A 27628-nucleotide genomic window follows, 5' to 3' on the forward strand; every position below is an offset into this window, starting at 1 on the left:
ACCTGCAACCCTGCCTATCAGATCCTCCACCCGCAGCGCTACGGGCACTACCGGATTCTCATAAAACGCAGCGCACACCGCTAGCCCCGCTCCCGCCTTGCGGACACTGAAACAACTCCAGTAAATTTCAAAGAAGAAGGAAAACCCACCCACCCCACGCCCCGCAGCCTCCGCCCCCCCGGTGGGCCCCAAAGGGCTGCCCGGTACGCCCCTCCCGACCCTTCTCCACCCCCGCGCAGGCGCAGTACGCCCCGGGGCACCGGCGGGCGGCTCACTGCGCATGCGCACGGCAGTGACGACACTACCGACCCCCCCTCTCCTCCTCCTCCCGGTTCCGCTGCTCGCTGGGCTGTGACGTCACTGGGGCCCCGGCCCTCGCTCTCAACGCGGTCCCCGGAAGACTCCGACCGGGTAGTATAGCTGATGGAGAAGGGTTCCGGGAGAGGTTTAGTTCCGGGGGTTCCTCCGTTCGAACCGCGGCCGCCGCCAGCGTCTGGGCTGCAGCAATGATCCCGATCTCGGTGGTAGTGTGTGTGCTGGGGGGCTGGTGCGCCATCTACCTGGTGGATACGTTGCTCAAGGTGAGGGCTGCAGAGGCAGAGCCGGACGGGAGCCTTTGGCCCCGCGCACGCTGGGGCAGGAGCGCCGCTTCCCCTCCCCGCTGGGGCCGGGGTGGGGGGAGGGCACCGGACAGCCCCATCCCCCCTCGGGATAAGGTTCTGTTGCAGCCAGCGGGCAGAAGCCTGCCCGCCTCGCCCACCCTCCGGAACACCGGGGTTTGGCCGCCAATTCCCTTCTTTTCCCTCAGAAGTAGAGGGAGGCGCCGCTCCCCGGTCGGAGCCCTCCAGGCCCCGTTTGGCGACTCCCCGCCCTCTCCGCCGCTCGAGATGTAACGGCCGGCGCGAGGCCCGGGCCGTTGGGGGCGCGTGACGCTGCCTGCGGCCGTTTCCCCACGCGCCGCCCTCCCTGTGCGAGGCCGGGAGCTGCCGGGGGGCCCTGAGGCTCAGAGAGGGGGGAGCAGCCGCCCCCATGCCCTGCACTGCCCTGACTCCCTCACTCACTCACTCGTCTCGGGGTGGGCAGAGGTTATGCCGGCTCCCCCCACCCCGGCGCCTCACTGCCCTCCCTCCCATTCTTTCCCCCTGAGGGAAGGCCTCAAACGGGGGTCGTCAGCCCTGCGAGAAGCCTCAGCGGCGACTTCCGCGGGGGTGTTTTGCGGCCGCCCGTCGCTGGGGTTGAAGCCACCTCCCAGCCCGCTGAAAGGGCTTCAGGTCTGCGTTAAAGGACCTAAGCTGGGAACCGGTAGGGAATGTAGCTTTTACTCCGCAGTTTAAATAGTTTTGCGACGCTGAAATGCGCTTTCTGGAGTCTGAAGGGTTAATATATTTAAAAAAAGAAAAACCAACAACCAAAAACCAAAATCAACCTTAATTTATGTTTCCTGTGTATGGAGTGTTTTATAATTACGATTTTTCTACTATTACCGTGTAAAAAACATAACGAATTTACTTTTTTTTTTTTCTTTTGAATGTCCTTAGTTTTACTGAAAGAATTTAGTTGAGACGGAGCTCATACAATTACTTTTTAAAGAAATTAACTTTCACTTCAGAGAGCATTGTAACACTCATCTTCTTTCTCCTGCTGGAGAGGGGAAGGTTTGAATGGAAAATACACCATGACATTGTTCATCATACCTAGGGATGAGGTTGTGCTTTGCACAGGTTCTATTAAGTGGGGTTTTTTTTAAAGCTCAAGAGGTATGATCTCTGACAGATGATTGAAATGCAGACATATGTATGCAAGATAGGATGTATGCTAGTTAAATATGAGGAAAAATTAAACGAAAGGTTTGGTCTGTAATTGTTTTGCTTTTTGATGTTATTGTTACAGTACAGGAGCTGCATCTCTTTTTGCCCCGTGCAGACAGGTCCTATTGATTTCAAAGTTAAAAACGTTCATTTTGTCAGTCTTGTAATACATAAAAATAAATGAGGGATTTAAGGCGATGGGAAAACTTGAAAAAATCAGTGGCTCCCCCTGCTGTTAATCATTGGAGAGCAAATGTAACTCAGTAAAATGGTTAGCACTCATAATTGCCAAACACTAGTCGGTATGTAATCACTATAAAGAACGCAGTACTTTAGCTGAAGATTTTTCAAAATTTACTACATTAGATCTATGTTAGGCATTTGGAAAAAAAATGTGGCATCGTTTTGAAACATGTTAGAAGATTGGCCATATACCAGAAAAATGTCCTCTTGACTGTAGCAAGACACACCAGAACTCACCAGGAAGGCTGGATGTCTTCTGACAGTAGCTTTGTGTCTGAGGAGGAGTCTCAAGAGTGTCAATCAGCAAGAGCTGACTTAAAGTAGTGGACCTGTAATGCTGAGACCTATTTGTATCTCTCATCTTCTGAAGACCCCTTTTAGCGTTAGAACCTAAAATCATTCACTTTTGTAAGTAAGAGCAGCCACTACTTGTCACAGCTTCTTGTGGAGCTTAAAAGCAGCACAGGGTGAAAAAGAGAAACCCCACAGTGTCTGGAGCCAACTTAGTACCTGATTTATGTTGGAAAAAAAAGGAGAATGCCTGGAATGCTATAGGAAACAGGAGAGTCTAGGAGTTAAGATACAACTTTGATCTTTTAACTTCAGGTTGACAGAGTATATTTATCTTCAGGAACCGTGTGGGCTGTTGGATTTCAGTGAGCTCACTGATAGGTCTCGTGTGTACATGTCAATGACAGGTTTCACTGTGAGTACCATGACCAAAATAGAACTTGGATTAAATAACAAGATTTATATAATTAGGAAACTCAGGGTTGCTTATTTTATTGCTGGTACTGTAAATCCTCCACCACATTCATAACCCACGGGTGCAAGCAACTAGCAAAAGGCAGTTGCTTCTTAGACCTCAAACCACTTACAGTTTAATCACATCAAGAGGATGTGCAGAGCCCAAGTGAAAAATAATACAGGAGTACTTTTCCATGCATGATCCTGTTGATATTTTTGGCAAGGGAATGATATGTTCTGTAACTTGCAGTTGATGTTTATTCTGTAAACTTGTTCAGTGTCTCTTGCTCAGTTTGTTCCCTCACTGGTTTTATTCACATTGCAAACTTTATTAGGCAGTCTTGAATTTTAAAAAGTCTACATTGTACAAAGCATAACTATGGGTATAAATGTATTTTCTAACAAATAAATACACTCATGATATTGCTAGAGTTAACTGACATGATGTATTTGTGCTAGCAAACTAAACATATGCCAAATCCAGTTGGGACTTGGAATTTTAAGTGCCTCTTGTTGCTTCATGGAGCCACTGGCACTAATGTTTCCATTGAACTTTGGGTCTTAGAAGAGGGAATCAGGCAGACACCTGAATTTCTGCTTCACAGCATCCTCAGTCATTGCATTTGGTTGTGCCTAAAGGATCAGGAAAAAGCAAAGGGTGGAAAGTTTTCCTTCTTTCTGTTTTGGGAAATAAAGGATGCATTAGACATGTTCAGTCAAGGTTAGCTTTCAGCTTTTAAGGTCAGGAAGCTCAAATGGTTCGGAGTTCTTGAACAGATTTGGTCAACAAAGAAAAATGTTAAGGGCTCCTGCTTGCTGGCAGGTACTTATGAAACTCCTGGAGTATTTAGCAGACATTCATTATTTTGAAGGCTTGCATAAATAAAAAGAGGTACTGCTATATAAATGAATATAATGAACTTGGAGGAGCAGAGCCAAGGCCTGTGAGAAGGAGGCTTAAAATGAAACAGGGTACCAACATGCCCCATACCAGGGTGTGAGAGTACTCATGGTAATGTGGTAATCCCACTGGGCTCAGGACAGAAGGAGCAATATTTGCATAGGGCTTTTAAATATATTTGTAAAGGGGTGCAGTTATCTAGTTATCATGAATACTATTTGCACAATTTCTGAAGAAAATGCAACAGGAAAATGGTACTACCTTTTATTTTTTTCCCCATTTGGTAAATGTATGGTAAGCAATCTCATATATCTCATGATGGAAACTTCATATTATTTATGCCTTGCTAGCACAGTGGGGATGTGATGTGGCTGGAATGAATTTTAAGGGACTAATTTTTGACATTTCCAGGGGAAAAATGTTTTTTGCATTTGATAAAGGGAACACATTTTTAAAGTGCCAAATATATATCCAATTAGCTTTGTTATAATATGCAGTTCATTGTGGGGGCTTTGGGGACTCTGTGAATGAATAGGATGTGCTTACTTAATTGTGAAAAGACACTTAAGTCAGAGGAAGTTAATGTCAAATATTTTTTTGTTCTTAATTAGCTAGTAGATTATGTGTGGACATCTTTTGTTTGTTTGTTTGTTTCTTTGGCTTATGTATTATAATTTGTAAAAATGTAACAATCTTTGTGATCTCTTCTGCTGAAGGTAGAAAATGCTGGGGTAGGAAATGCTGACCTGATTTTGGACACTGAATTTAGTGGTGTCATAGGGAGTGAGTAGTGTTGATTAGGGAATACATGAAGAGTAAAATTTCTGTCCATGCCCACAGACTGAATAAAAATATGTCTAAAATCAGTAGGTTGAAGAAAAAGGAAATGACATAGTACTATATATAGGCATAAAGGATAAATGGTGCAGTACATGGTAAATGAACAATGACCTGAGTGAATGGATCTCTCATCCTAGGAAAATTGCTACTTGAAATAAATTTTAATGTTCAAATTTTAATTACTTCAGCCAGAGAGAAAAGCTATGAATATAGTTGTAATTCTCACTCCCCACCACGACTGTGTCAGGACAGGAGGAATGCAAGGAACTTCACAAGTTCTAAATTTGTTTAAAGAACCAAGGATGATAGCCAGAAACTTGTGAAGTTCCTTTTGTGGTGGGCAGAGGGGAGCCAGTTGTGAATTATGCATTCCCAATGTCTTCAGTGGGTGCTGGTGCTCAAAGGGAAACTTGGGAACAATGCTCCAGATCAAACAGCTCCAAAGACTTGTCTGGATTATGTCAGAGACACTCCTGTCTTGGGAGCTGCTCAGAGTCAGAAGGCTTGGAGCTCTGGTGCTCTTTTCCTGAGCTATGAGCTTCTCTTTTACTTCCACAGAAAGTGTTCCTTCAGCTGGGTTTTGATACCAGCTGTCGTGAAGCAGGCAAGTAAAGTCTATTGAGAAGTGCCATATAATATAAAAGCAATCGCAAAACTACATCTCTTGGTCTATAATTTCAGATAATACTGCAGTTAAGTATTAATCATGTAGTCTATAGGTCACATTTCTCATGAAGATAAATCTCTGAGGCTACTAGGAAGGCATTCTAGCAGTATATTGAAATGCTGGGAAATTACCATAGCAAAATCACTTTTGCAATACAGGTTGATAATTTTAAAGTCTTTCCCACTTATTGTTAAAATGCTCAGATATTCCACAGTATCTCTCTAGGCATTGCCTCTGTGTTTGAAAAGTAGGCCTCATTTTTACTGTTATTAAAAGGTAGCCTCAGTACTGATACGCATCTCACCAATTTTACAAACATTTTTTTCAGCTGAAGCTAAAAGTACATAGTTCTTTGTTGTAGTTTTAAAAATGTTTATTGGAATATAATTGCATATTGAAAAAATACCAAAAAACATCCAGTCTTTAGCCTTCTAACCAAGCAGCTAAAAGCTACCAAATGTGATTAACACTGAGAAAGATGATGTAAGATCTTGTTTGTCAGACAACACTGGTTACCTGATCTCTCTCACAGTCCTAGAACTGTTGTGATTTACATCAGAACAGTGGCATAACTTTTTCATGTTATGTGTCACACCTTCCTATATGTTAAAACATAAAATCTGTGCAGGACATTTACCTAAAGTTAAACATCCATTTTTATATAAAAAGGTCATATTTACTGCTTGGTCATGTAACACACAAAATCATCCTAGAAGTTTTGATTAAACTGATTTTCTATTGTTTTGCAGTCATCCAACTCTCTGAAGGCATCTTATGAAGACTGGCTGCTGTCATATGGCTTGAGTGTCTCTCCTTTTCACATGCGATGGCAAACAGCTCTCTTCAACCGCCAGTTCTACAACTGGGGGAGATGGAAACCCAGATTTCTCTATTTGTGGTATACCTTCAGGATATTTTTTTCTTCTGACAAATAGAGTTAACCACATCTGTGCCTTTCAGCCTTAAAAGTGTAGTGGATAGGCATGCTTTTTTCACTAGGCTAATAATAAAACCAAACTAGCATGGTTGACATAGTTGTACTGTGCCAATATGTCTTTCTCCTCTACTAAAAAATACGTATCAGGTTGCCTACTGAGATGCCATAATACCAGAAATATGTAAACAGTATTTATCTGTGGTTTGAACTAGACATAGTTCCTGGGAGTACAGCTATTACGTGTAATACTGCACACAGAAGTAGGTCTGGAAGTGGCATCTCAAATCCTAGATGTGTCCATCACTGTATGCTGAGCTCTCCCCCGATGACTAGAGTTTAAAAGTATTCAAAGACAGTTGTGTCCCTCTTGTCAGTTATTGCCCAGACATTCAGCAACTGTACCTGCTCAGAAGCACATTGCTCACCTTCTGGCTTTTACCTGCTGGCACCTTTCCCTGCTATAGTTGCACAGACTGATGGTAAATAAGCAGGGTGGCTAGTATGGGTGTTCCGGGACTCATTTCACAAATTATTGCATTCCAAGCATTATTTCATATCTGCTCTGAAAATACAAAATGAGTAAGGTTTTAATTTCTTTTCATTTCCTGTATTGCTATCCTCAGGGAGATAGTAATGAAAGAGTGGTCTGCTTCATATTTGTTTCTCTTGTATGTAATGATTTTGCTATTTCAGTTTGTAATAGTTCTATATCCATCACAGTTCTTTAATGTGTCTAATTTATTACAGTATAACGTTTCTACCAGTCTCTTTAATTAACATTACAAGTACACATTGCTTAAAATAAGATTGCTAATTCCTAGTGAGCTTCTTTAAGAAAAGGTAAGAGTGAAATTACACTGGAAGAAGCACTGTTAGTGAATTAAAGTGTTTTAGCTAGAAAATAAACTTTATCACATCCTTTAACTATTGGACAGTGTAAAATAATAATGTGGAATAAAAATTCTCCACTAGGTAGGCTGATTGAAATTGAAATTATTTTCAATACTGATTCTAATGAAAAATAATGGTTAGAAGAAGAATGTGTTTTAAGTATAATTGATTTTTTCTTGGCCTTCTAGTTTTCGCTTTTAGTTTTTCAAGAACTAATGAGTCCTTTTTATTGTTCTTTAGCACTTTTATTGTTTGTGAGGAAGATGCAAAATTTATTTTAAAAGGCTATATAAATAAACATGTTCTAGCCTACCATTTGATCTAGGTCTCTAAATATGTGATGGTGTGGTACAACATGGTTAATTTTATATTGTTATGTCTTCATATTCATGAAATCATAGAATGGTTTGGGTTGGAAGAGTCATTAAAGATCACCTAGTTCCAAACCCCCTGCCATGGGCCGGAACATCTCCCAGTAGGCCAGATTGCTCAAAGCCCCATCCAGCCTCACCTTGAACACCTCCAGGGCAGCCACAGCCTCCCTGGACAACCTGTGCCAGTCTTTCATCTCCTTCACAGTGAAGAATTTCTTCCTAAATCTATGAAGAATTTCTAACCTAAATCTAACCTCTTTCAGTTTAGAGCCACTACCTGTTGTCCTGTCACTACACACCCTTGTAAAAAGCTCCCTTTAGGTGCTGGATGGCTACTATTGGCATGTTATGCCAATTATGTGTATTAGATAACTGAATACAATTTAGAATACGCAGGAACAACACAGAAGTATTTGAAAATTAATCAAGGTGTGATTTGGGCATAAGAAAATATTAAACAAGGAAAATATTACATGGTTTTATGGCTATGCATTGCTAAAGTATTTGTTTCTCTTTGTAGGTTCAGCATAGGAATGGTGTTTGGTATAGTTGCCATGTTTGGCTCTGTTATCCTTCTTGGAAAGACATTGATGCAAACACTGACACAGATGCTCACTGAAGCACCAAAAGCCCAGAATGATCGTATGCTACAAGTTGTGGTAAGTATTCTTCCCTCAAGTCTTTGTTTGAGAGCTGTGAACTTAATGGGATGTGTGATGTTTAAGTTCTCCCATGCAAGAATGACTGAACTCCTAATATTCATCTACATAAAAATTTGCTGGTTTGTTAAAAGCCTTAAAGTGTAGGTAGCAAAAGAGGGGAAGAACAATGAAGGCAAAAATGTGGAAGAGATTTTATTTAAAATTCTGAGTGAGAATTTTGGAAAGCCCTGAATTATCATGGTACTAAGAATACAAAACAGGGCTAAGAATTTGCCTCCTCTGAGCTGTGCAATTAGAGACACTGGTGGCTTTGAAGTTGCAGAGCAAATCCATAATCCATGAGAAAAGAGGAGTTCTATTTATTACAGTACAAAATATTAGTGGAAAAGAAGTATAAAAAGCTTTGTGTGATAGTGGAAGCAAAGATTTATTAGTGAGTAGATGGCTTACTTTTTGATTGTTCAAACACTTCTGTTCAAACAATTCTGTGAAATTGGAAGTTCTGTTTCTGGCCGTATCCAGTCAAAGGCCTAATAACTTTTTAATTGGTTAATGGATTTCTGATGTTGGACTATATATTTTGTGGTTTTAGAAAGGAATCTATATCACAGAATGGGGGAGATTGCCAATATTGTATTTTCTATCTCTATCATGCAAGGCAGCAATTGAAGAACTGGCATTGTCCTTACAACACTTTTAGCCTAGGATTCCTAGCCCAGGAGTGCTAGGAATGCTTATTTCCCCAGGAGTGCTTTCTGGCAAGAATCTAAGGTAGTTTTCCAGAAATGCAGGGATTCCTATAAAATTGCTCTGCCTTCTGCATGGCTTAGAGCAGGGGTGCCAAACCATTTTACTCTATTTAAGTACTCAACTAGTTGAGTGAACAGAAGCTGGGAATTGTGTGCTGCCATGATAGGCCTTCCAGAATTTCTAAACTGGCTGTGTGCAGCTGGACTGAAAAGTTGCATGAGTGTGGGAAGCCTTATCATTAGCATGTTCCATAAACTTGGTTTGGCTTGAGTCTGTTTTGAGTCTGGAATGGTTTGAGTCTGTTTCACACATGCAGGGTGAGCATAAGCAAGTGCATGTTGTATTGGCAAAATCAGGCAACAAGACCCAGGAGGGGCTGGTACTGCTTGGTACTGCCACTGCAGTCACCTGGTCCACAGCCTGCTCCAGAATTTTATCCAGAGGTAGACAGAAATGGGTAATTTGTGCATCAGGCAGAGCACAAGTTGAACATGCCACAGAATTTTTTTAATTTACATGCCAACAGGGTCTGTCCTAAGCATGTATGTCTGCTACATTCTGGAGTGTCTGAGATGTGGATCTATCCACTTTGAGACACCAGAGTGAAGTGATCGTTTGCAATACAGTGCTCTTCTGAAAAACAACATAGAGGCAACCAAAGTAAAAGCGAGCCTGTGGAATTCATCTGGTGTGAACTGGTGTGAAAGGGAAGCAGAAATCTAGCATAATGTTCACAGTTTTGATTTTTAGTGGATTCCTCAGTGGCTGCCTGCTGGCACTATCATTGTACCCAAACAAAGGAAAAAATGACACTGAAAAAGATTAATGTATAGGGATAATGTAATGTCATTTATGGGGACAAGGTTGCTTCTTCTAAGTTTACTTGTGGTTCTCCTTATTTCCTACCTCATTCTTTGATGTCTGAATGGCCACAGTTGTATAATTGTGCCTTTTAAAGAGTTGCAGTATTCTTTCTGAGGGAAAATTCCAACCATAAGTTGACACAAAAAAGTAACCCATGTGTGGTTGCAAAGAGGTGAAGAACAAGACCTTCTCATTTAAATTAGCTGTTTGTATTTGGCTACCTGGAGGAGAGTTAATTAGCTTTTTTTAAAAAAACAGTTACTTTTAAAACTCAGCTTTAGCCTGTGGCATAAATCTGTTTAGTCTTTAGACTTGGGCTGTGGAGAGGGGAAGATACTATTCTGCTTATGACTTATTGATTAACATTTTTGTGTCCTTCCTCTTTTGTTCAGTCACATACTTTATTTAAAATACCTGTCTCTAGGTAATGGAGCTGTTTGATTTTTTTTTTAGCTGCCCCTGCTTGTGTTGGTTGCATGTTGACAAAAGTGGGAAAGAGTTACTAGCAAAAGATCTTTTACTAAAGGCATTTTTGGAAGACTATGAAATATAAGTTGACAATGCTCACTAACAAAATACTGCTGCTTATTTTAGAACCCTTCATGAGAGTTAGCTTCCCTTTTAGGTGATTCTTAAACTAGTTTCTTTGGCATGAAGTCTGACAGCATCCAGTACTGTCATGGTGGTATTAAGATGGCAGCTCCTCCTGTTGCTGTCTGTCCTCTCATGTGCCTGGAGCAGAGAGCCACTGGCAATGCCAGTTACTTGATGCATTAGTGCCACCAGCTGATGCTGTTATACAAGCAATGGATGTTTAACAAATGAAGAGCAGCTGTCTTCATATAGTGAGGCACAGTAGTTGTGCCGGCTAAGATAAATATTTTGGTCACACTCTGGACAGAATTTATTAAATTATTTGGTTTAACATTAACAAAAACAGTCTTCTGAAGTGTTTCTTTTAGCTAGATTGTCTCACCAACCTATTGTTGAGTTCTGCTGCATGGGTAGGTGAATGCAAATAGTTGAGGAATGTGCAGGAGTGAATGAAGGTAGGATCAAATGTGATCTGTTCAGTTGGATCTGCTGCCTTTTGTGTCCCATAAGGGTAGTTTTTAGAGTCCTATAGACAGGCCAGGATATTTTTTGCTCATAGTATCTCTTTACTAGCCACTGGATTACAATTGACATTTAGTTCACATCAGCTGGTAGTGACTGTTCTGGAGTGGACCCTGCCCCTTGAGCAGGGAGAGCTGTGGAGCAGACAGAACTGTCAAAAGACAGACTTTGAGAACTGTCTCAAAGGAAACAGCAGAAGTGGCCTTACTGTCCCACTGCACCGTGGCTGCTGAACAGGGACCAGAACACAGCCACAGGAAAGTCCCCCAGGAGCATGGCTAGCCTAGGGGATGGTTCCCCAGTCTCTGGACTCGTGATTGCTTTGAAGACTGTCTGGAAGGACCTGGTGTCCCATGAATAGTCCAGTGAGGGACATGGGGAGTGGTGGGAAACCACAGCAAGAGGAGGAATGTGAGGGCCCTGCATATTATTATGTCTTCTGTAAATTAAGATAGTATACTCATTTCAAGGGCTTTTAAAAAAAAGTTAAATTGCCATATATAGACTGCCAAAACTTGAACGAAAGACAAAAGTTACCTTTTTTGGACCTTTTAAATTTGGGATAGTCTTATGGTTTGGTTAGGGAGAGAGAATAGAGACTGATAGTTCCAGTTGTAGCATCATTTTCTGAACTCTTAGGTCTTGTATGTTTTAAGTGCCATACAATTTATTTTTTATTTTGAAGGGTGGGTATTTTCTACAGCTACATGACTAGCTACAGGAAATGGTAAACTAATCCTTACAGTTGACAAGCCTGTCTCATTCGAGTAGAAGCCTGTGTATGTTCTTGTAAACTTTTCAAGCTTAATATAGAGTAAGACACATTTAGTCAGGGTTGTAGGGAATAGGTAGGGCAGGGAGAAGTGCCTGGACAGCTTTTCAACCTTCAACAAAAATATATATCTTAAATATATTTTTTAATACATTGAATAAATTAGGAGAAGAGGTACAAACTGATGGTGCTCTGTGAAAACAGCCCCTGTTCTGTTGCAGGTCTGAAACAGCTGAATGAGAGCAGCCAGTTCAGGGGCAGAATGACTTGTCTTTGTACCTCTTGGTTTCCTCCTGTGTTTTGTTTTGTTGTCATGCCCACATCAACAGGTGCCTGGTGTAAATTTGCCTGTCAGCCAGCTGACCTATTTCTTCTCTGCAATCCTCATCAGTGGTGTGATACATGAAGTCGGCCATGGGGTGGCAGCTATTCGGTAATACACATTACTTTTCTCTTACCATGTGCCAACAAGTTCTAATATTGCAGATCCCTTACTTACACGAGAATATTGTTTGCACTGCTTTGGTTTATCTAGAGAATCTGTTTATTCTGTATTTCATAGCTTCCTTATATTTTAAGTTTGGAAGGGTGTACAACTAAAGACAGTTTTAATACAGTGTCTATTCTACAGAACATGAGAAAGGAACTTTTGCAGATATACTACACTGCATCAGGTTTAAAATATTTCTGTCAAGTGGTCCTATTTTTCACACAGCAATTGTATTTCTGCAGCTAGGGTGCTTGAAGAGGACCCACACGCTGTTGCACAATGGTACTTCAAAATATATTTTAAATTGATTTGTTTAAACATAGTTTGTGAAGTAGCATATTAACAGGCTGAAGCAGAAACTTAGTAAAATGTAATCATTAATCTCAGTGATGTGTTAATTTTTATCAAAGATGATATTTTAATATCACTTAACTATTCTGACTGATGATTACAAAAAAGTTATTGGACATGATTAGTCATTGTTAAATGACACTCTAGCATAAGAGGCTTAAGTGGTGCTTACTGGGACCGATATTCATGTCCTCTGCCTTTCTCCTGGACATCATCGTTACCTGACCCATGAGCATAAAGCCCTAAGTAGTTTGTCTCAGTTTCTTGAGTGTAAGGAATCATGACAAGCATGACTGCAGCTTCATCTATTTTTTTTTTATAGCTTCAAAAGTTCTCAGTTGAAGGGATGGTTTGGGGCCCTCTGTGTTTCATATGCTTTGTCTTTCAGCGTTTTTCCACAATTATTCACAGGGATTTTTCTATGGAGGATAAAACTCTTGCTCTTGCTTAACCCATGACAGGAAGAAGCAGCAAAATTTCCTTTGTCTGTCATCCCTTCCTTCTCACTGTAGAGAAGCCAGCAGTAACTTTACACTTCCTTTTATGCAGAATGAATAATTCTTGTACCTTAATGGTGTACTGTCTTCATTCATGATCTGGGGCAAAGGCTCTGAGTATTCAAGTTGGGGTTATGTTTTTGTCAAAAAAAATTAATTCCCAGCTCTTTCCAGGGAAAAAGTGGTTTGTCCAATGAACTACTTGATGTTACTGCTGCTATTTTCCTCTTGCTGTTTTGGTTCTGGTTTTCCTCCTGGCACAGGTTGGGTCTGTAGCACTGTTACAGTCAATCATCAGGGTTTAGGATTTACTAGATAGCTGTTCTGTGGGCAAGTTTTGTTATTCTGGCAAATCACTTTGACTCCCTAAAATCTAATAAACATCTGCCAATTTCAGTTCAAGATTGTATTTGTTGTGAACTACAAGAAATATTCGAGTCTTAGCTTAGTCAGGGTTAATGCCAAAAAATCCCTTTTCTTCTTCCCTTTGTTCCTCCCACCCAAGACATTAAGTCATCTACAGGCATTAGACTGCCTATTACTAGTTAGTAGCATGAGTAGATCTGGTGAATGAACTCCAGGGAATTAATGTATTCTTGCATTCTGATTTTATTTTTCTATATAATTCTGTGTCTTCTTTTCTTGTATATGCACATTAAATAAATAAATGTGAATAAATGGAATGCCAGACAATGTACTGTCTCGGGAAAGATAGGGAATTAGCTTATCTGTGCTTGGTTTGTGTTGGAAAATGATTGTCTTGGAATAATAATTGCAATGTAATTTTCTTGGAACATGATTATCATGCCTCTCTAAGTCCCTTATGAAATTTCTAGCTTCATAACCCTTTGATGTAGTTATTCAGAAAAAGCCATTTGAAAGCAACTGTAAAACCTCTGATAAATATGTACATATATATAATCTGTGTGATAGTGTCAGCCACTGATATACTTAAGTAGCCTTTGTCCTTCTAACCTTGTATTTTTTTCAGATAAAATTTCCCTAATTTTTGTTAGTTTACAATTTAATTTAAGAATTCATTTAGGAGAAAGAGAGAGAAATGTTGAATTCCAGAAATCTATGAGTGTTTCTTTAAAAGGAAAGTGCTTGCTTCTTCCAGATAATTTTTCATAGATTAGTTTAAAATTGCATCCCACAGGCTGCCACTTTTTTACTTAAAATAGAAAAATCCCCCAGATACTAAAATATACTTGAAAGTAAGGGATTTTAATTTTTTTTCATGTGTTACTTTTACCAGGAGACAGAAAAGAAATTTAACTTATTTTTTATCAGGTTCACAAATGTGTGCTGCTAAAAAGTGGCAACTATTGCAGAAAACATCCTTTAATTATCCTTTAATCATTTAATTATCTTTCCATTGTTTATATTATGAAAAATAAGTGTGTTTTATGATTATCATTTTAGTTATTACCACTGCCAAAATATGTGTGCCTTGTCGAATCTTTCAGGTTTTCATTTGTTTGTTCGAGATAACACCACTTAATTTTTCTTCTTTTTAAGGGAACAAGTTCGATTTAATGGATTTGGGATTTTTATCTTCATTGTCTATCCTGGAGCATTTGTTGACCTCTTCACAACTCACTTACAGTTGATATCTCCAATCCAGCAATTAAGGATATTTTGTGCGGGTAATAGTTTGTGCTTTTTTTAATAATTTTTTTGCTTAGCACAATAACTTATTTGCAGGCATTATTTGTGAATCCTTAATGGAGGATGGAAGGTTTAAAATTAATAAGTAGAAAAGCTTCTTTCTACCTAAAGGTGATCTTCTGTTCTGAACCTACTCTGTGATTTCAGGAAATTATGTGATTATTACTGTCCATATTGTGCTGTTTTCTGAAAGAGAGCAAGCAATCTCTTTCTGGGAGCTTAAATGAGTACCAGTTTCTTGTCATGAAAATTGTTATTATATCCAAGACCTTATTCAGAATAGTTGGGTGTAAGAAATTCCAGTTGAGTGGTTGGAGAAAAAAATATGGTTTGTTATGCTAGCTCAGGTACAGAAGTTAGTGCCTTTGCCTTTTTTTTTTTTGGTTTTTTTTTGTATTATATGGTGCACATACCAAAACCTTGGAGCACACAAAATAGAAAACGTTCATCCAGAAAACACGTGGAATGAGAACATGGCATGCTGAGCAATTCACCCAACAGTTTCTGAACTAGGAGCAATCTGTTATGTGATTTTTCAGCAGTACTGTGAGTGATCTTCAGTGACAAATGAGTTATGTTATTATACAGGTCACTGTGTTTTGATGTTGCCATCAGGAGGAAATAGAGGCTAAAACAAAAACATCCAAAGAGAATCACAGCATACTGCTCCAAATAACCTCTGTATATTTTGGGTTTGATTGGTTTTGAATAGTGTGGCTGCTGGGAAGTAGAGCCCTAATGTTGCAGAAAGTTAGACTGAGACTGTTACACTGCCTGAACCACTTACAGCACAAAGGTGCTTCCCAAACTACTGAAATAAAGAGGAAAGTTAACATCTTGGTTTAGTTCTTGGTACTGGTGGTTTTCTGTTCCAGAGAACAGTAGGATAGCAGGCAATTCTTGTAATACTTCGATACTAACGTTGTTTCTTGAATATTGTAACAGAAACAAGGCTTTAGCAAAGCCTATTTTGAAGCTTTCATAAATCAAATAAGTTATGATAAATATTGGATAAGTAAATATTTATTTAGAATACCCTAATGAACTAAAGTAATTCACTGCAGTAGGCTAACTTCTATGAAGCCCTGTTTCTCAAATTAATCAATTTACAGTTCCAGCTACTAAAAGAGAAGGCATACCAATTTTGAAAATGGATTGCTCACATACATTCCTTATAAATTGTATAGAAAAACAAGATGATAAGCTCTAATAGAAAATGATTGCCTGTGTGTTTTTTATGACAAGCAAACACTTATAATATTTTTCCAGGTTTCTTGGGAAACCTGGAATGGAATCACACAGAATCACTAAACATGCATATCACAAGACTGCTTTGCATCAATAGCTTGTTGTCAGTTAGGTGTAACAAATACATGCATTTTTTTACATCTAATGATAAGTATGTTCTAAAAGTAGGATGTTTGCTAATGATAAAATGTGATATTCAGTAAACTTGACTAATTTTGAAATTTTATTATTAGAGCAGTGTTCTTAAGATCTGAGTTGAGAAAGACAGGCTTTCCAATTTTTGTATGGCAGCTATGTAAAAGAGCTAGAGTAGAACAACACCAAATATGCCTTTTGCAGTCCACTTATACTCTGGAGTTTATTTGTTGTACAGCAGATGGCATCCTGAGTTCAAGAATAGTGAATGAGCATTCTTGTAAGACTTGTGATATTTTTAGCATGAATTCCATGCCTAGTAGATAAAAAGTACTTCTGTGCAGCACTTTCTTATAATGAATACAAATATATGTATTGTTTTTTGAGATCCTTTTTAATATATTTTGTCTCACTGTTAACAGGAAAAGGACTTAAAGCTTTTTAAAATACTATTCTAAGGTGTTTTAAGGGTTGTGTTAAGTGTCCCTTTTTAAATATAAGGAATTAGGTATCCAAGGATGAGCCTGTATTAGCAAAATGAAATTAATGGTATAGTTAAGCAGTGTGCTTCTACAGGTCTTTGAGCCTGTTTGTTTTTCTGTGGATCACCTAGGATTAATTTGAAACCTTTCTATTTTACTTTTCTGCTGTATTCCACACAGCAGACTGTGTAGATTATGGTATTGAGCCCCATCTTTTTTTCCTGGCTGTTTGAAAGTATCCCTTGTCACTGTCTGGTTCTAGTACCCCTTTTGTTATTCTTCTAAATTGTTTGGGGCTTTGGGTTTTTTGGTTTTGTTTTCCAATATACTCTCTCTAGTGGCCACAGTTAAAAGGGATTTTTGTTCCTTTCTTAGATTTTTTTTCCCTGTGTTAAGATGAAAAAAATATTTTAAGATAAAAAATTTAAAACAATAAAATTAATATACTTAAAGCTTTTCTTTTGTTGCACTTGTGTGTGTACATGTGTATATGTACATGTATGAAATAAAGACAACTGAATGATAGAATATTTCATCTATCTGATTACCTTTCAATAAGATGATTAAAAACTATAGAAAAAGAAATTGCTTTATGAAGCATCTGCTTGTGGAAATGGCAACAAACCCTTAGCTAGTGTCCTCAAAAAATGTCTCATTTCTTTAGCATTAGAAATGTAGAAGAAGACCAGGTGAAAGAAAAGAAAAAATATGTAGAATTAGCCAAAGGAAATACATCTGCCATGCGTTATGATTCCTGTGCTATATACAGTCCAAGAAATATAATTTTAATGTTTTTAAATATAGTTACTTCAGTAGTAAATTTATTTCAGTAATAAATTTACTTCAATAGGAATTCTTCAGTTATTCCTGTAACTGCCCTGTAAATATGTAATTGAATCAAGCCCTTCTTAACAAGATGAAGCACACTACAAAGTAAACAAGGAGTCTTCACCATTGAAAAGTTTTCCTGCATTGGTCATACAAAATGCTTCTCCAAGGACCCAAACTGAATGAGAACATTTCTGTAGTACTGGAAACAAAGTATGTCTTATGATAATGGTTCATTTCTTCCTATGGTGAACAGCATAATATAAAGATTGCAGTTAAAATTCATTGCCAAAATAATGCTTCAGGATATGCTGATTGCATAACTTCGTTTCTTGATGTGGTTTTAGGTCCAAGTTTTCTTGTAAAAAGGACTTGTAAAAATTATTTTCTAAACATGCTTCGCACATATACATGTAATTATTTTCACTGATACAATGAAGATAACTATGAAAAATACTGAATTGCAACTAAGTTTCAGACATGTTGCTGACTAGGACAAACTGTTTATTCATGTATAAGATTCTTATATTCAACAGTTGATTGTGATAGAAGGCACGTTAATATATTTCACTCACCATTGTTTTAATATTTATGATTGATGACAACTCTATAGAGAGAAACTGTAGTTTAATTATTTATTCAGAAGTCCAGTTTTCAGTCTGAAGTCTCTGTCCACTACATACTTATAAAAGTATGTTTAAAAAAAGTATAAAAGATTTCTGCCATGAAATATCAAAATGGTAGAATGATATCTTAAAAATAGACCAACCACTGCCCAGTCTTGTCCTGTAGTATAATTCTCAGGGGGTCAGAGGCTTCTCTAAAATTCCCCTTAAAAACTTCATAATAAAAACTCAAGTTTGTAGAATAATATATATGTTCTTCTTTTATGCCTGTGTGATGAAAAGCACAAACTAGCTTTTCATCCAGTCTTACAGTAATCATTTCAGGAATGTGAAGTAGAAGGTAACTGCAGACTCTTGCCTTTAAAAAACACCTTTTTATTATTACTATTTATTTAGAAACGTTTTTTTTCCCCTTCTTTTTAGGAGTGTGGCATAATTTTGTTCTTGGTGTTGCAAGTTTCATGGTTTTGTTTCTGCTGCCAGCCATTCTTTTCCCTTTCTATTACACGGGTGTTGGGGCACTTGTCACTGAGGTTGCAGAGGTAAGAAAAGATCTTTGCTGTTTTCATATTATATCTTTTGTAATTTGGTCAGTGCAGCACTCAGCAGAATCTAATATATTGCACTTCTTGTCTGCTTGAAGTTTCCTTTTCAGTGTCATGTTTTTTGGTGTTAGAAAATGGTTAGAACATGGTTTTAATAATTACAGACTATTCAGTGTACTATAAAACTATTTAAGCATTTCAGGTGAGTTTGCAGGCTTATTTCTGGAGGGGTTTTTTATCTTATTTTCAGTTTTGCACCAAGTAAATTACTAGAAACTGCATTATGACTCTAGTTATTGCTATCTCTTTTTAATGTTAAAGATTATTTTCCTTCCTTGTTTGATCATCTGGAAAAAAACTAGAGATAGGATGCAGAGATTCTGGAAAGGACTGATTTTTTCTGACTTAATCAAATACAGCACAGCTGAAAGGATTCAGGAGAATCTAATTCAGGAGAGAGTAACATTTATTATCTTTTCCATCTTCAAAAGTATAGGTACACTCTGCTTTGTTGAAAGATTCAAGGTATTATTTTGAGATACTTGAACTTAAAATGGTAGGAAAAACCGCAATATACTAACTTGTATGAAAAGAATTAGTTAAATTTGAAGAGGTCCCTGGAACACTTGGAGCCTTGCTTTTTTCTTTCCTTTTTGTTTGCACTAAGAAAATAAGTAAGTGGTTTTGTAGTGCTCTATCATAAATTGAAATAGTAAATTTTAGAATAGTGTGAGGTTTTCTGGAAATAGTGTCTTAACCTAAAGATTTCATAGCTGTTTGGTAGAACTGTAAAGAAATCTTTGTACTTTTAACTATAATATTGTGACTTCACTGTTTCTTCTCAGGATTCTCCTGCCAATGGGCCAAGAGGTCTTTTTGTGGGAGACCTTGTCACTAACATACAAGATTGTCCAATTTATAGTGTGGAAGACTGGAATTCCTGTCTGGGAGACATTTCAGAGAAGTCACAGGTTGGCTACTGTGTAAGTGCAGCCACCCTACAGCAGTTAAGCTTTCCAGCTAGAGGTATGACTTAAGGTGCTCTCTTAATTATTTTCTATTGTAACTTTTATCATGTCTCAAAAACTGTTTTGAATTTAGGTTTTGTCAGTGGGGGTAGATTTCTCATGAGTTGCATCTGCTCTCCTGTTTTAAGCAGCTGCTGATATGCCATTCCATTTTGTGAAATCTGAAAGTGAGGAAGAGGTAGCTAGAAGAATTTCTCTGGTCTTCCAGTCATCCTATACAAACATTCTGTATGATCTGAAAAATGAAATTTGCCTCTTCAGGATATTGCATAACTTGGTTACTAGCAGTAATACAATTAACTCTTCTATTTTTAGTTCAGTTATTTGGATCAACTCAGTGATCTTTTGCAGATGTAAATTCCACACATTACCTTACTGCTTTGATCTGCATGACATTACAAATTGTACAGCTTAACCCAATGATGTGCTTTATTATCACTTCTGATGTGTCTCACTATATGGGTTTTATGTTTCGTTTGCTTCTTCGATCTCATAATGTCATTGCCCATGAACTTAGTTTTGTCTGGACTGCACATATTGCTTCTACAAGTCGGTCTATTTCCTTCTGTTTTCATTTATACATGAGAGTTCTTGTTGCTATAACAATAGAGAAACAAAAAAATGCAAACCTAACTAAACTGAAACTATAAACAAAAATTAATTAGAGTAAAACACTAAAGTTAAATTGGCTGAATGTCTTGTGACATGCCCTACAGCTCTCTAGAGGGAGTTTCATGCAAGCATTCATGGAGACTGAACTCCATGATAAGGAGGCTGCTGATGAGCAAAGCCTGTGTGATGCTTTTCAGAGCTTTAAAAATTCTACTACGTTTTTCCATCATGGTGGAAGTAAATGGGAGTTCAGGCAGCTCAATTGCCCATGGTTTTTTATGTTACAATTCTCTTGAAAGACTGAAAAGGTAATCCATTAAATTTTTTAGTATGGAAGGAAAGTAATCGTACAGCTTGAACTAAGATAAATAGTTAACTGAAAACTAGCAAAATATGGGTAAGAACCTGCATTTAGAGTCCTAACAGTCTGAAGAGCAACAGGGAGAGCAACTTTGGCAAGTGTTTTCAGTTTGCAGGGATGGCAAATAAGAACCAGTTCTTAGATGCCATTTATGTCCTCAGATTTTGCCATTCTCTGAAATGCAATTTCGGGGTCATGGATAATAAAACTGCATATTTTGCAACAGAGCCAGTCCTGTTTAGATTGAAATACTAAAAACTTAATACTGGACACTTAGAATTGTTTCCAAACTTGGATGCTGTATTGTATTTGCAGCCCATTGTTCCTCTACTGCATTCTAATCAGACCAGTCTGTCTGCATTTTTGGAGTCATAAGCCTCCAGCAGTGAAAAATATTCCTCTGAAATTAAATGAACTCTGCATGGTCTCTAGCAGCTGTCATTTGTCAACATCTTGACAGTGCACAACTTGACATAAATAGAGAATATCAATAAAAAAATGGACCCTATCTGCTTGACCATAAAACAAATGGAGAGTAAACTATTTGAGTTTGAAGCAACACAGAAAACAATGCCCCTTCTTGAAATTTAAGGAAATAAAAAAAAAAAAGATAGAAAAGAAAAAGGTGTTCTTAATGTAGTTTATAAGAAAACTAATTTCATGGTCAATCAATAATCAAAAATATATGTAGTTGCTAAGCTTCAGGGGACATGAAAAAAGGATTGTATGGTACAGTGCTTGCACCTGTAAGCCTCAGGCATAAAGCTCCATGGTAGTGGACTGCAGGTTATGCAGAAGGAACTCAGCAAGCAGTATTTACAGGCTTGATCTACCTAAGGAAGGAACTGCAGTGCTCCTGTGACACAGTTTCTTACAGTGCCCGTTTTTCTGTGTGTTTTTTAAAAGATGTCTTAGAGCAAATTAGGTTTAATTCCCTTAAAGAACATCCTGTACAAAGATTCTGTACCAGAAATCATGGTTTATCATGGTAAATCATGCAACATTTATATTCTGCTGCAGTCATCAACACATGTGAAGCTTTCAAAACCTGACTCTTGTGAAGCTTTCCTCTTCTAAAGAAGACATTTTGAGTCACTTCCATAGCCAGCCAGCCAGTGACATCAATACAGTAGCACCTAACATTTTTCTGTGCAAAACCTTAATTCAAGTTGTGGGCAACAGGCAGAAGTATTTTGTAACTCATAGTGCTCAGAACATCACAATGGTAGATTACCAGTGTCTCAGTGAGATTTAGTAAGATGAAAAAATCAGTATGTGTCATGACTGAAATCAGGTGACATTCACACATGAAAGTGGTGAAGCTTATTTTTAGTTGTGAATGAACCGTGGCCAGGCTGTGTGAATTACTATAATACTTGAAGGCTATAGAATGATTGTTTTACTTTATTCAGAGACTAGTTTCTTGTCCAGAAGGTACTGTAATATTGATCACTTGCTCTATGCCCATGTTCTTTAGTGTACAGAAGACTTGATGGCACAGTGGAATGTTGTAGTAACAACAGTCTCACAGACATTTGCTTTTCATATAGCAATAACTTGGACAGCAACTTGGTAAGTTACTGAAACTGGTAATTCTTTCTGGTAAATCTGAAATTAGTTAAACTGAAATATTACTATTTACCAATATTTATTGCTGCAGAATACCTACAGTTTGTAATATGTTATGAATGCCATGTTATTCTCCCTATTTGCAGCTTAAAAAAAATATATTGGTTATGATTTTTCCCATGATCAATCAATGAGTTTCTGGAAGAACTAGAGAAGATCTATACCTGTTATTCCTTTAGAAAGGAATCTCACCACTGGATACAGAATACTGGTGAGAAAAAACAACTTTTGAGAACAGGATGGAACTGCTTATTTTGATGCTTCAGTCTTTAAAGGTACTGAGCACATGGGCAAAACAAAGCACTGGACTATCACTTCAGTTATTTTGTCTGAAGGCAGCAGTGCTGCTCACTAGATTAAACTTAAAATGTGCAAGAGAAGGTCCTAGAGATTGCCCGATACCTCAAAATCAGGGCCTGTATTTGATTCCTTTTTCACCATATTGATTTTCTTGTCATATGTGGAAACATTAAGTTTCTCAGAATTTTGACTAAATCTCTGCAAACTAGAGAAATGTTTGTTAAAGTACATGATCAGTATTGAAAATGGTGGAATATTTGGATCAGTTCTTGTTACAAGAGAAAGAGCACAAGGGTCAGCTGTGAAAATTTTTCTACACATACCAGTTTTTTATGATATATACCTAGACAAAGAGAAGTAAGTCTGTTACTACATCTGCTATTTTTACAGTTTTTGCAGTGGTGGCCATCCAGGGTGTTTTTGTGGTATTTAACTCCTAAGAATTGAGCACAGACCAGCAGTTCGTTTGAAATATGACAGTGGCTGGTAACATCATGGAGTTCAGGAAGATTTAATAAATCACTACCCCACTGAGCTTTGACATTCTTAAGCTCACAGCAGCTACTTAGGAACAGAGAAGAAATAAAAGCATCCAGAAGCTTGTGACCTTCAAGTATCCTTAGATTGGCTGTGAGTTTTTGAACAATTATTAAATAGTCTTTGCACTTCTATGCATCAGTATTTTAAAGTGTGCCCTCCTTAGAGCAAACTCCTTAATGTAAAACTCCTTAAAGTTTAATGAAGAGTGTCTGACACACATGCATCTACAGGGAGCGTAACTATCAGCTAAGAAGCAAGAAAATCCTCTTCTTTGTTTTTTTTTACCTTTTTTTTTTCCCCTAAGGCAAATAACATATGAAGAACTTTCCTTCCTTGTGTTTAAAAATAAAAGGAAAATTATCGCTGAGCTTTTATGAGAGACATGAAGGCAAAAACCAATATCCTGTTCCTTTCTGCTGTACTCTCTTTGGCCTGTGGGGAGCAAGAAAGATCTGGTCTTTCAGACTGCTGAGTGAAAGACTGCTATAGGCAGGGCTTGGGGCACAGCAGTACATTAAGTCCCATGTTCATCTTAGTTGAGAATGATTTCTTAGCTATCACCGAGTTGGTAGGTTTTCTGGTTTGTTTGCTGAACGCAAGTTTTTGTGCAGCCAACAATCAATGAAGACGAAAACTTCAGCAGGTCAGTCACGAGTATGTTGATGCAGGCTCTGTTCATTAGAAATCACTTAATTTTGGTTGGATGCCTTAACTTCTATTGTGTATTTGTGTGCCTTTTTAAAAATAGTTACCTTTTCTCTTGCTACATGTGCACACCCTATCTCTCACGTTCCAGCAAAAATGTAGTGACTGGTTGAATATAAAACAGGTAAAGTTTCTGCAGGATTTGACAAAAAAAAAAAAATTAGCTCTCCATTGGCTGGTTGTGTATCTGTAAGGCACTTCCTTTTTAAAACAGGATATATATTACCTTTTTTTTCTTGATCTGTTTTTAAATAGCTTTACATTTTATAATCATTCTAAATGCCCTTTGCAGTATGCCTGTCTGCCAGCACGAAAAGTTATTGAGGCCAGCAAAGTTTGTCGAACCAACAGGGACTGCCAAAAGGACATTGTTCCAAGCTTTTGTGTGACTCCTTCTTTGGAGAACCAAACAAGGCTGATCAGGGTAAAACATCCACCCCATATTGACATGCTGTTTGTAGGACACCCCATGCATCTTCAGTACACAGGTTGGTATTATTTATTAAAAAGGTTTAACAAAAAAGATTTATAACATGGTTTACTTTTCCTGGCTGCTTGAACAAGATCTTGGAGCTCTTGTCAGTTAACTTGTTTAATGCAGAATCCATTTCTTATTACAGCCAGTGGAGACACATGGACTACTCAGGCCTAAAATGAAATGTGCACAATGCAATGAGTTACCAAGGTAATAGAAACCATATGTCATATGAGATAGTTGGTTTTCTTCAGAAAGTATGAAAGGGATGTTTCTATTACAGATCTCACTTAGATTAGTCATGGGAAACAGGCACCTGGATTTTCCTAGCATATAAACTTCTCAAAGCACTATTGTAAAATCTCTGGAGCATCTTGCCTTAGCACTTTGCTTGGAATATTAGCATGACTGCTTAAATCACACCTAATATCCAAGTATCTGTGACAGATTCCCATGACTACTGAGCCACAAGTACAATCACAACACATTTTTTCCAGATTTATTTATTTATTTATTTGAGAGCGCTAAAGTAAAAAACATATAACAGTTTAATTCCTTACTTTGAAATGGGGACTGTGTCTCTCCTTTAAGCAAGCTTATATCCTTGAGCCTTGTATACAAGTATAAAGGAATTCTGCTCTGGGAGCAAGAGGAAAGGATAAACAAACTCATCTGCATTCCTACTTAATAGTTTGAGTAGTAAGAACTAGCTTCAGGTGGGCTTAAAAAAATATGAAGTGTTAAAGTAATGTCCCTTCCCTGTGAGGAGCTTGTCTGTTCCTCACAGACAGCTAAACCTCTCAGGGTGAGATTCTGCTTCAGGCATCTGGAACTATCTCCTTAACGAGGCATTACACTTTTATGAGTATGCACTGGAATTAGGTACAAAAGTGCTTTAGAAACAGTGATGAAATTTAGTAGTGTAAATCCCTTGGCATTCTTGCATAAATATGTTTTTAGTTAATCTCTCAGTCTTTTTCTGTGCTACTCATATTTTAATACTTAGTGACAAATTATTTATTTCTTATTTACACTGTACCCTCATTTAAGCTTAAAATACGGTCTCTTTACTTGTTACTTTTGCCCTCTTGCCATTTAGGAAGAAAAGCATTGCTCAGTTGTGTGATAATCAATATGCAGTTTTATGTTTGATGACATTCATTTCCAAATGCAGCAACAAATTTTAAGAATAGCATTTGATAATTATTTTAAGTTGCCTTTCTTGCTTTCTAACAATACAAACAGTAGGTGCTCTAGAACAGAACAATTTATATTGTTCTCTTTCCCAGTATATTGGAGGAATGGAGTTTTAGTGTTTCTGCTAAACAGTAATTCTGCAAAACAATTGAACTGGCCAGTGTTTCAGGATCATAGATTCATTTTGGTTGAAAAAGACCTTTAAGATCGTCAGATCCAACCATTAACCTAACTTTGCCAAGTCCAGCACTAAACCACGTCCCTAAGCACAACATTGACGTGTTCTTTGAAACCTCTAAGAATGGTGACTCCACCACTTCCCTGGACATCCAGTTCCAGTGCCTGAAAACTCTTTCAGTAAACAAATTATTTTAAAATATCCAATCTAAGCCTCCGCTGGTGTGACTTGAGACCATTTTCTCTTGTCCTACCACCAGCTAACTGGGAGAAGAGACTGACCTCTACCTCACTGCAACCTCCTTTCACATAGAGAGCAATAAAGACCCACCTCAGCTCCTTTCTCCAGACTAAGAATTCAAAAAAGATTGTTATTGCATCTGAGAAGTAGTGCTACTTTAAGAAGTTACTGTGTGAAAATGCAGTTGACAGGAATATAGTTCTAAAGTGTTTTGCTGTACTCCGGGAATTGCACATTGGATGTGCTAATTTGGAAGCTAAAAGCTTGACTTCATTACAAACTTTGCTGCAAATGCAGCCTGTGCTCACCTTGGAAAAATACCAGAGCAAAATTATAGGATTCTGGTTTAGGAAGTAGTTAGTCTACTGTACCATCATAAGAGTTTCATTTATTCCTCTGGAAGAAATTCTTAATATTTCAGACTTAAATTTGCACTGTACAATACTGGCTTGGGGCCAACAAGTTTGATCTTTTTTTTTTCTCCAAATGTGACTTACCAGAATGTGGTAACCATTTTTTAGAGTTAAGAAAGGAAATAATTTCTTCCTCTGCTGTGTGACTTTTGAAACAGGAACATGTTTTAGTGAGATGCCTTATTCTTTACTGTGATCTTTTTGGTTACAGGAAACATTACTTTTTAGAGTGGTGCCACATTTAACACACAGCCTGGTATGGGAGTTGCTTTAGTGTGTGCTATGACTTTACTTTTTCTAGTAATGTTACTAAAGTAATTTTGAAATACATTCCAGGATTATGCATCTATTATTTTCAACTTAGGTTTGCATTGTCATCATGACAGTCCTGATTCATGAAGAAGCAGTAACTATTTCATATTTTCAATTGAAGCTTGCTTTCAGATAAAATATTTTTTAAAATTTACACCCGTATTAGCTATTTACAAGAAACAGGCTATAAAGGGGACTTCTGTAAAATGTTTCTGTTTCATCAAAGGAAAATATCCTAGCAAAAATATTTTTATTGGGTATGGCCGCTATATATTTCCCTTGTTTCTGGTATTGAAAAACTATAAAGAATCATACTCCTAAATGAACTCAGAGTGCTGAATATTTGGCCAAAACTAAACCATATGGAATTATTAGGAACGTATACTGCTTAAGATGGACATGTTGATTAATCCTTTTATTTATCATTCTTTCTGTAAAAAGTATCCAGTGTAATCTAGTAAGTTTTAAATGGGGGGGCCCTGTCGTTATTGCCATGAAACTTTGGAGATTCTTCTTTATTTTGTATGGGGCTTTTTTATTCCTTCATGTAATTTCTGGTATTGCAAAATCTTGGCTTCTTTCACTGGCTGTTGTTGGTTGGGAAGAATCTGGTGACTAACATTCACATTTGGAATTCACACTGCCTGAGGAAAGATCATATCCCTGAATGTTGCTGTATCTGCATCATCCATCAAAAACTGCAAGATTTCCTTCATGAAAAGAAGATGGAACTTCTACAAGATAATTTTCCCAAACTGGACCAGTGTCCTACTTCTGCTTTATCCAAGTCTTCAAAAAAAATCCACTTTCTTGCTTTGAGGATTTTTTTGAGCAGCAACTGTCAAATTCCTGATGAAGTTCTTTCTGTTAGAGTCTGTTTTTTCACTCTTCTCATGCACATTTCTCCTGATTGCTGTGGATGATCCTTCTTTTCTTTCAACTCATATTTAAAGGATTATACGTACAGTACTTCTGGAAACCACACAGAAATACCTCGTGCTGTACTGTTACCTTCTCCATAGCAAACATGCTCTTTCCCCCATGAAGAGGTTTTGAAAAGCTCTTTGGTAAATCCAGTCTCCAAATCGCTTCTAATTAAAATTGTGTCTGTTGTGCATTCTTCTCAATATTTGCCAATACCATCTAGCATTAGCTGACAAAAGAAATGTTAATTCCAGGCCAGAGAATTGTTT

The 27628-nt window shown here is 37.8% G+C and overlaps 1 protein-coding gene across 10 annotated transcripts in view; it reads left to right on the forward strand.

Moving 5' to 3' along the window:
* The first annotated feature begins 445 nt into the window (after positions 1-445).
* The window catches only part of MBTPS2 (membrane bound transcription factor peptidase, site 2), a 36740-nt gene continuing 9557 nt past the window's right edge, over positions 446-27628 (forward strand). For 3 of the 10 annotated variants that reach the window (XR_011726934.1, XM_071749787.1, XM_071749789.1), the window contains exons 1-10: positions 446-581; positions 5956-6104; positions 7929-8067; positions 11902-12005; positions 14432-14559; positions 18324-18442; positions 19291-19471; positions 21924-22018; positions 23913-24108; positions 24241-24305. Coding sequence is in view for 9 of the 10 variants with exons in the window: in XM_071749787.1 (XP_071605888.1) it covers positions 507-581; positions 5956-6104; positions 7929-8067; positions 11902-12005; positions 14432-14559; positions 18324-18442; positions 19291-19471; positions 21924-22018; positions 23913-24108; positions 24241-24272 (1218 nt within the window). In the remaining variant the exon portion in view is untranslated. Of the gene's footprint in view, positions 582-1161; positions 1303-5955; positions 6105-7928; positions 8068-11901; positions 12006-14431; positions 14560-18323; positions 18443-19290; positions 19472-21923; positions 22019-23912; positions 24109-24240; positions 24306-25729; positions 26671-27040; positions 27537-27628 lie in introns of those variants that run through there. The other 7 variants (XM_071749768.1, XM_071749785.1, XM_071749805.1 and 4 more) reach the window with 5 other exon arrangements.

The sequence above is a fragment of the Heliangelus exortis genome, chromosome 1 (assembly GCF_036169615.1).
Source record: "Heliangelus exortis chromosome 1, bHelExo1.hap1, whole genome shotgun sequence".
Lineage (NCBI taxonomy): Eukaryota > Metazoa > Chordata > Aves > Apodiformes > Trochilidae > Heliangelus > Heliangelus exortis.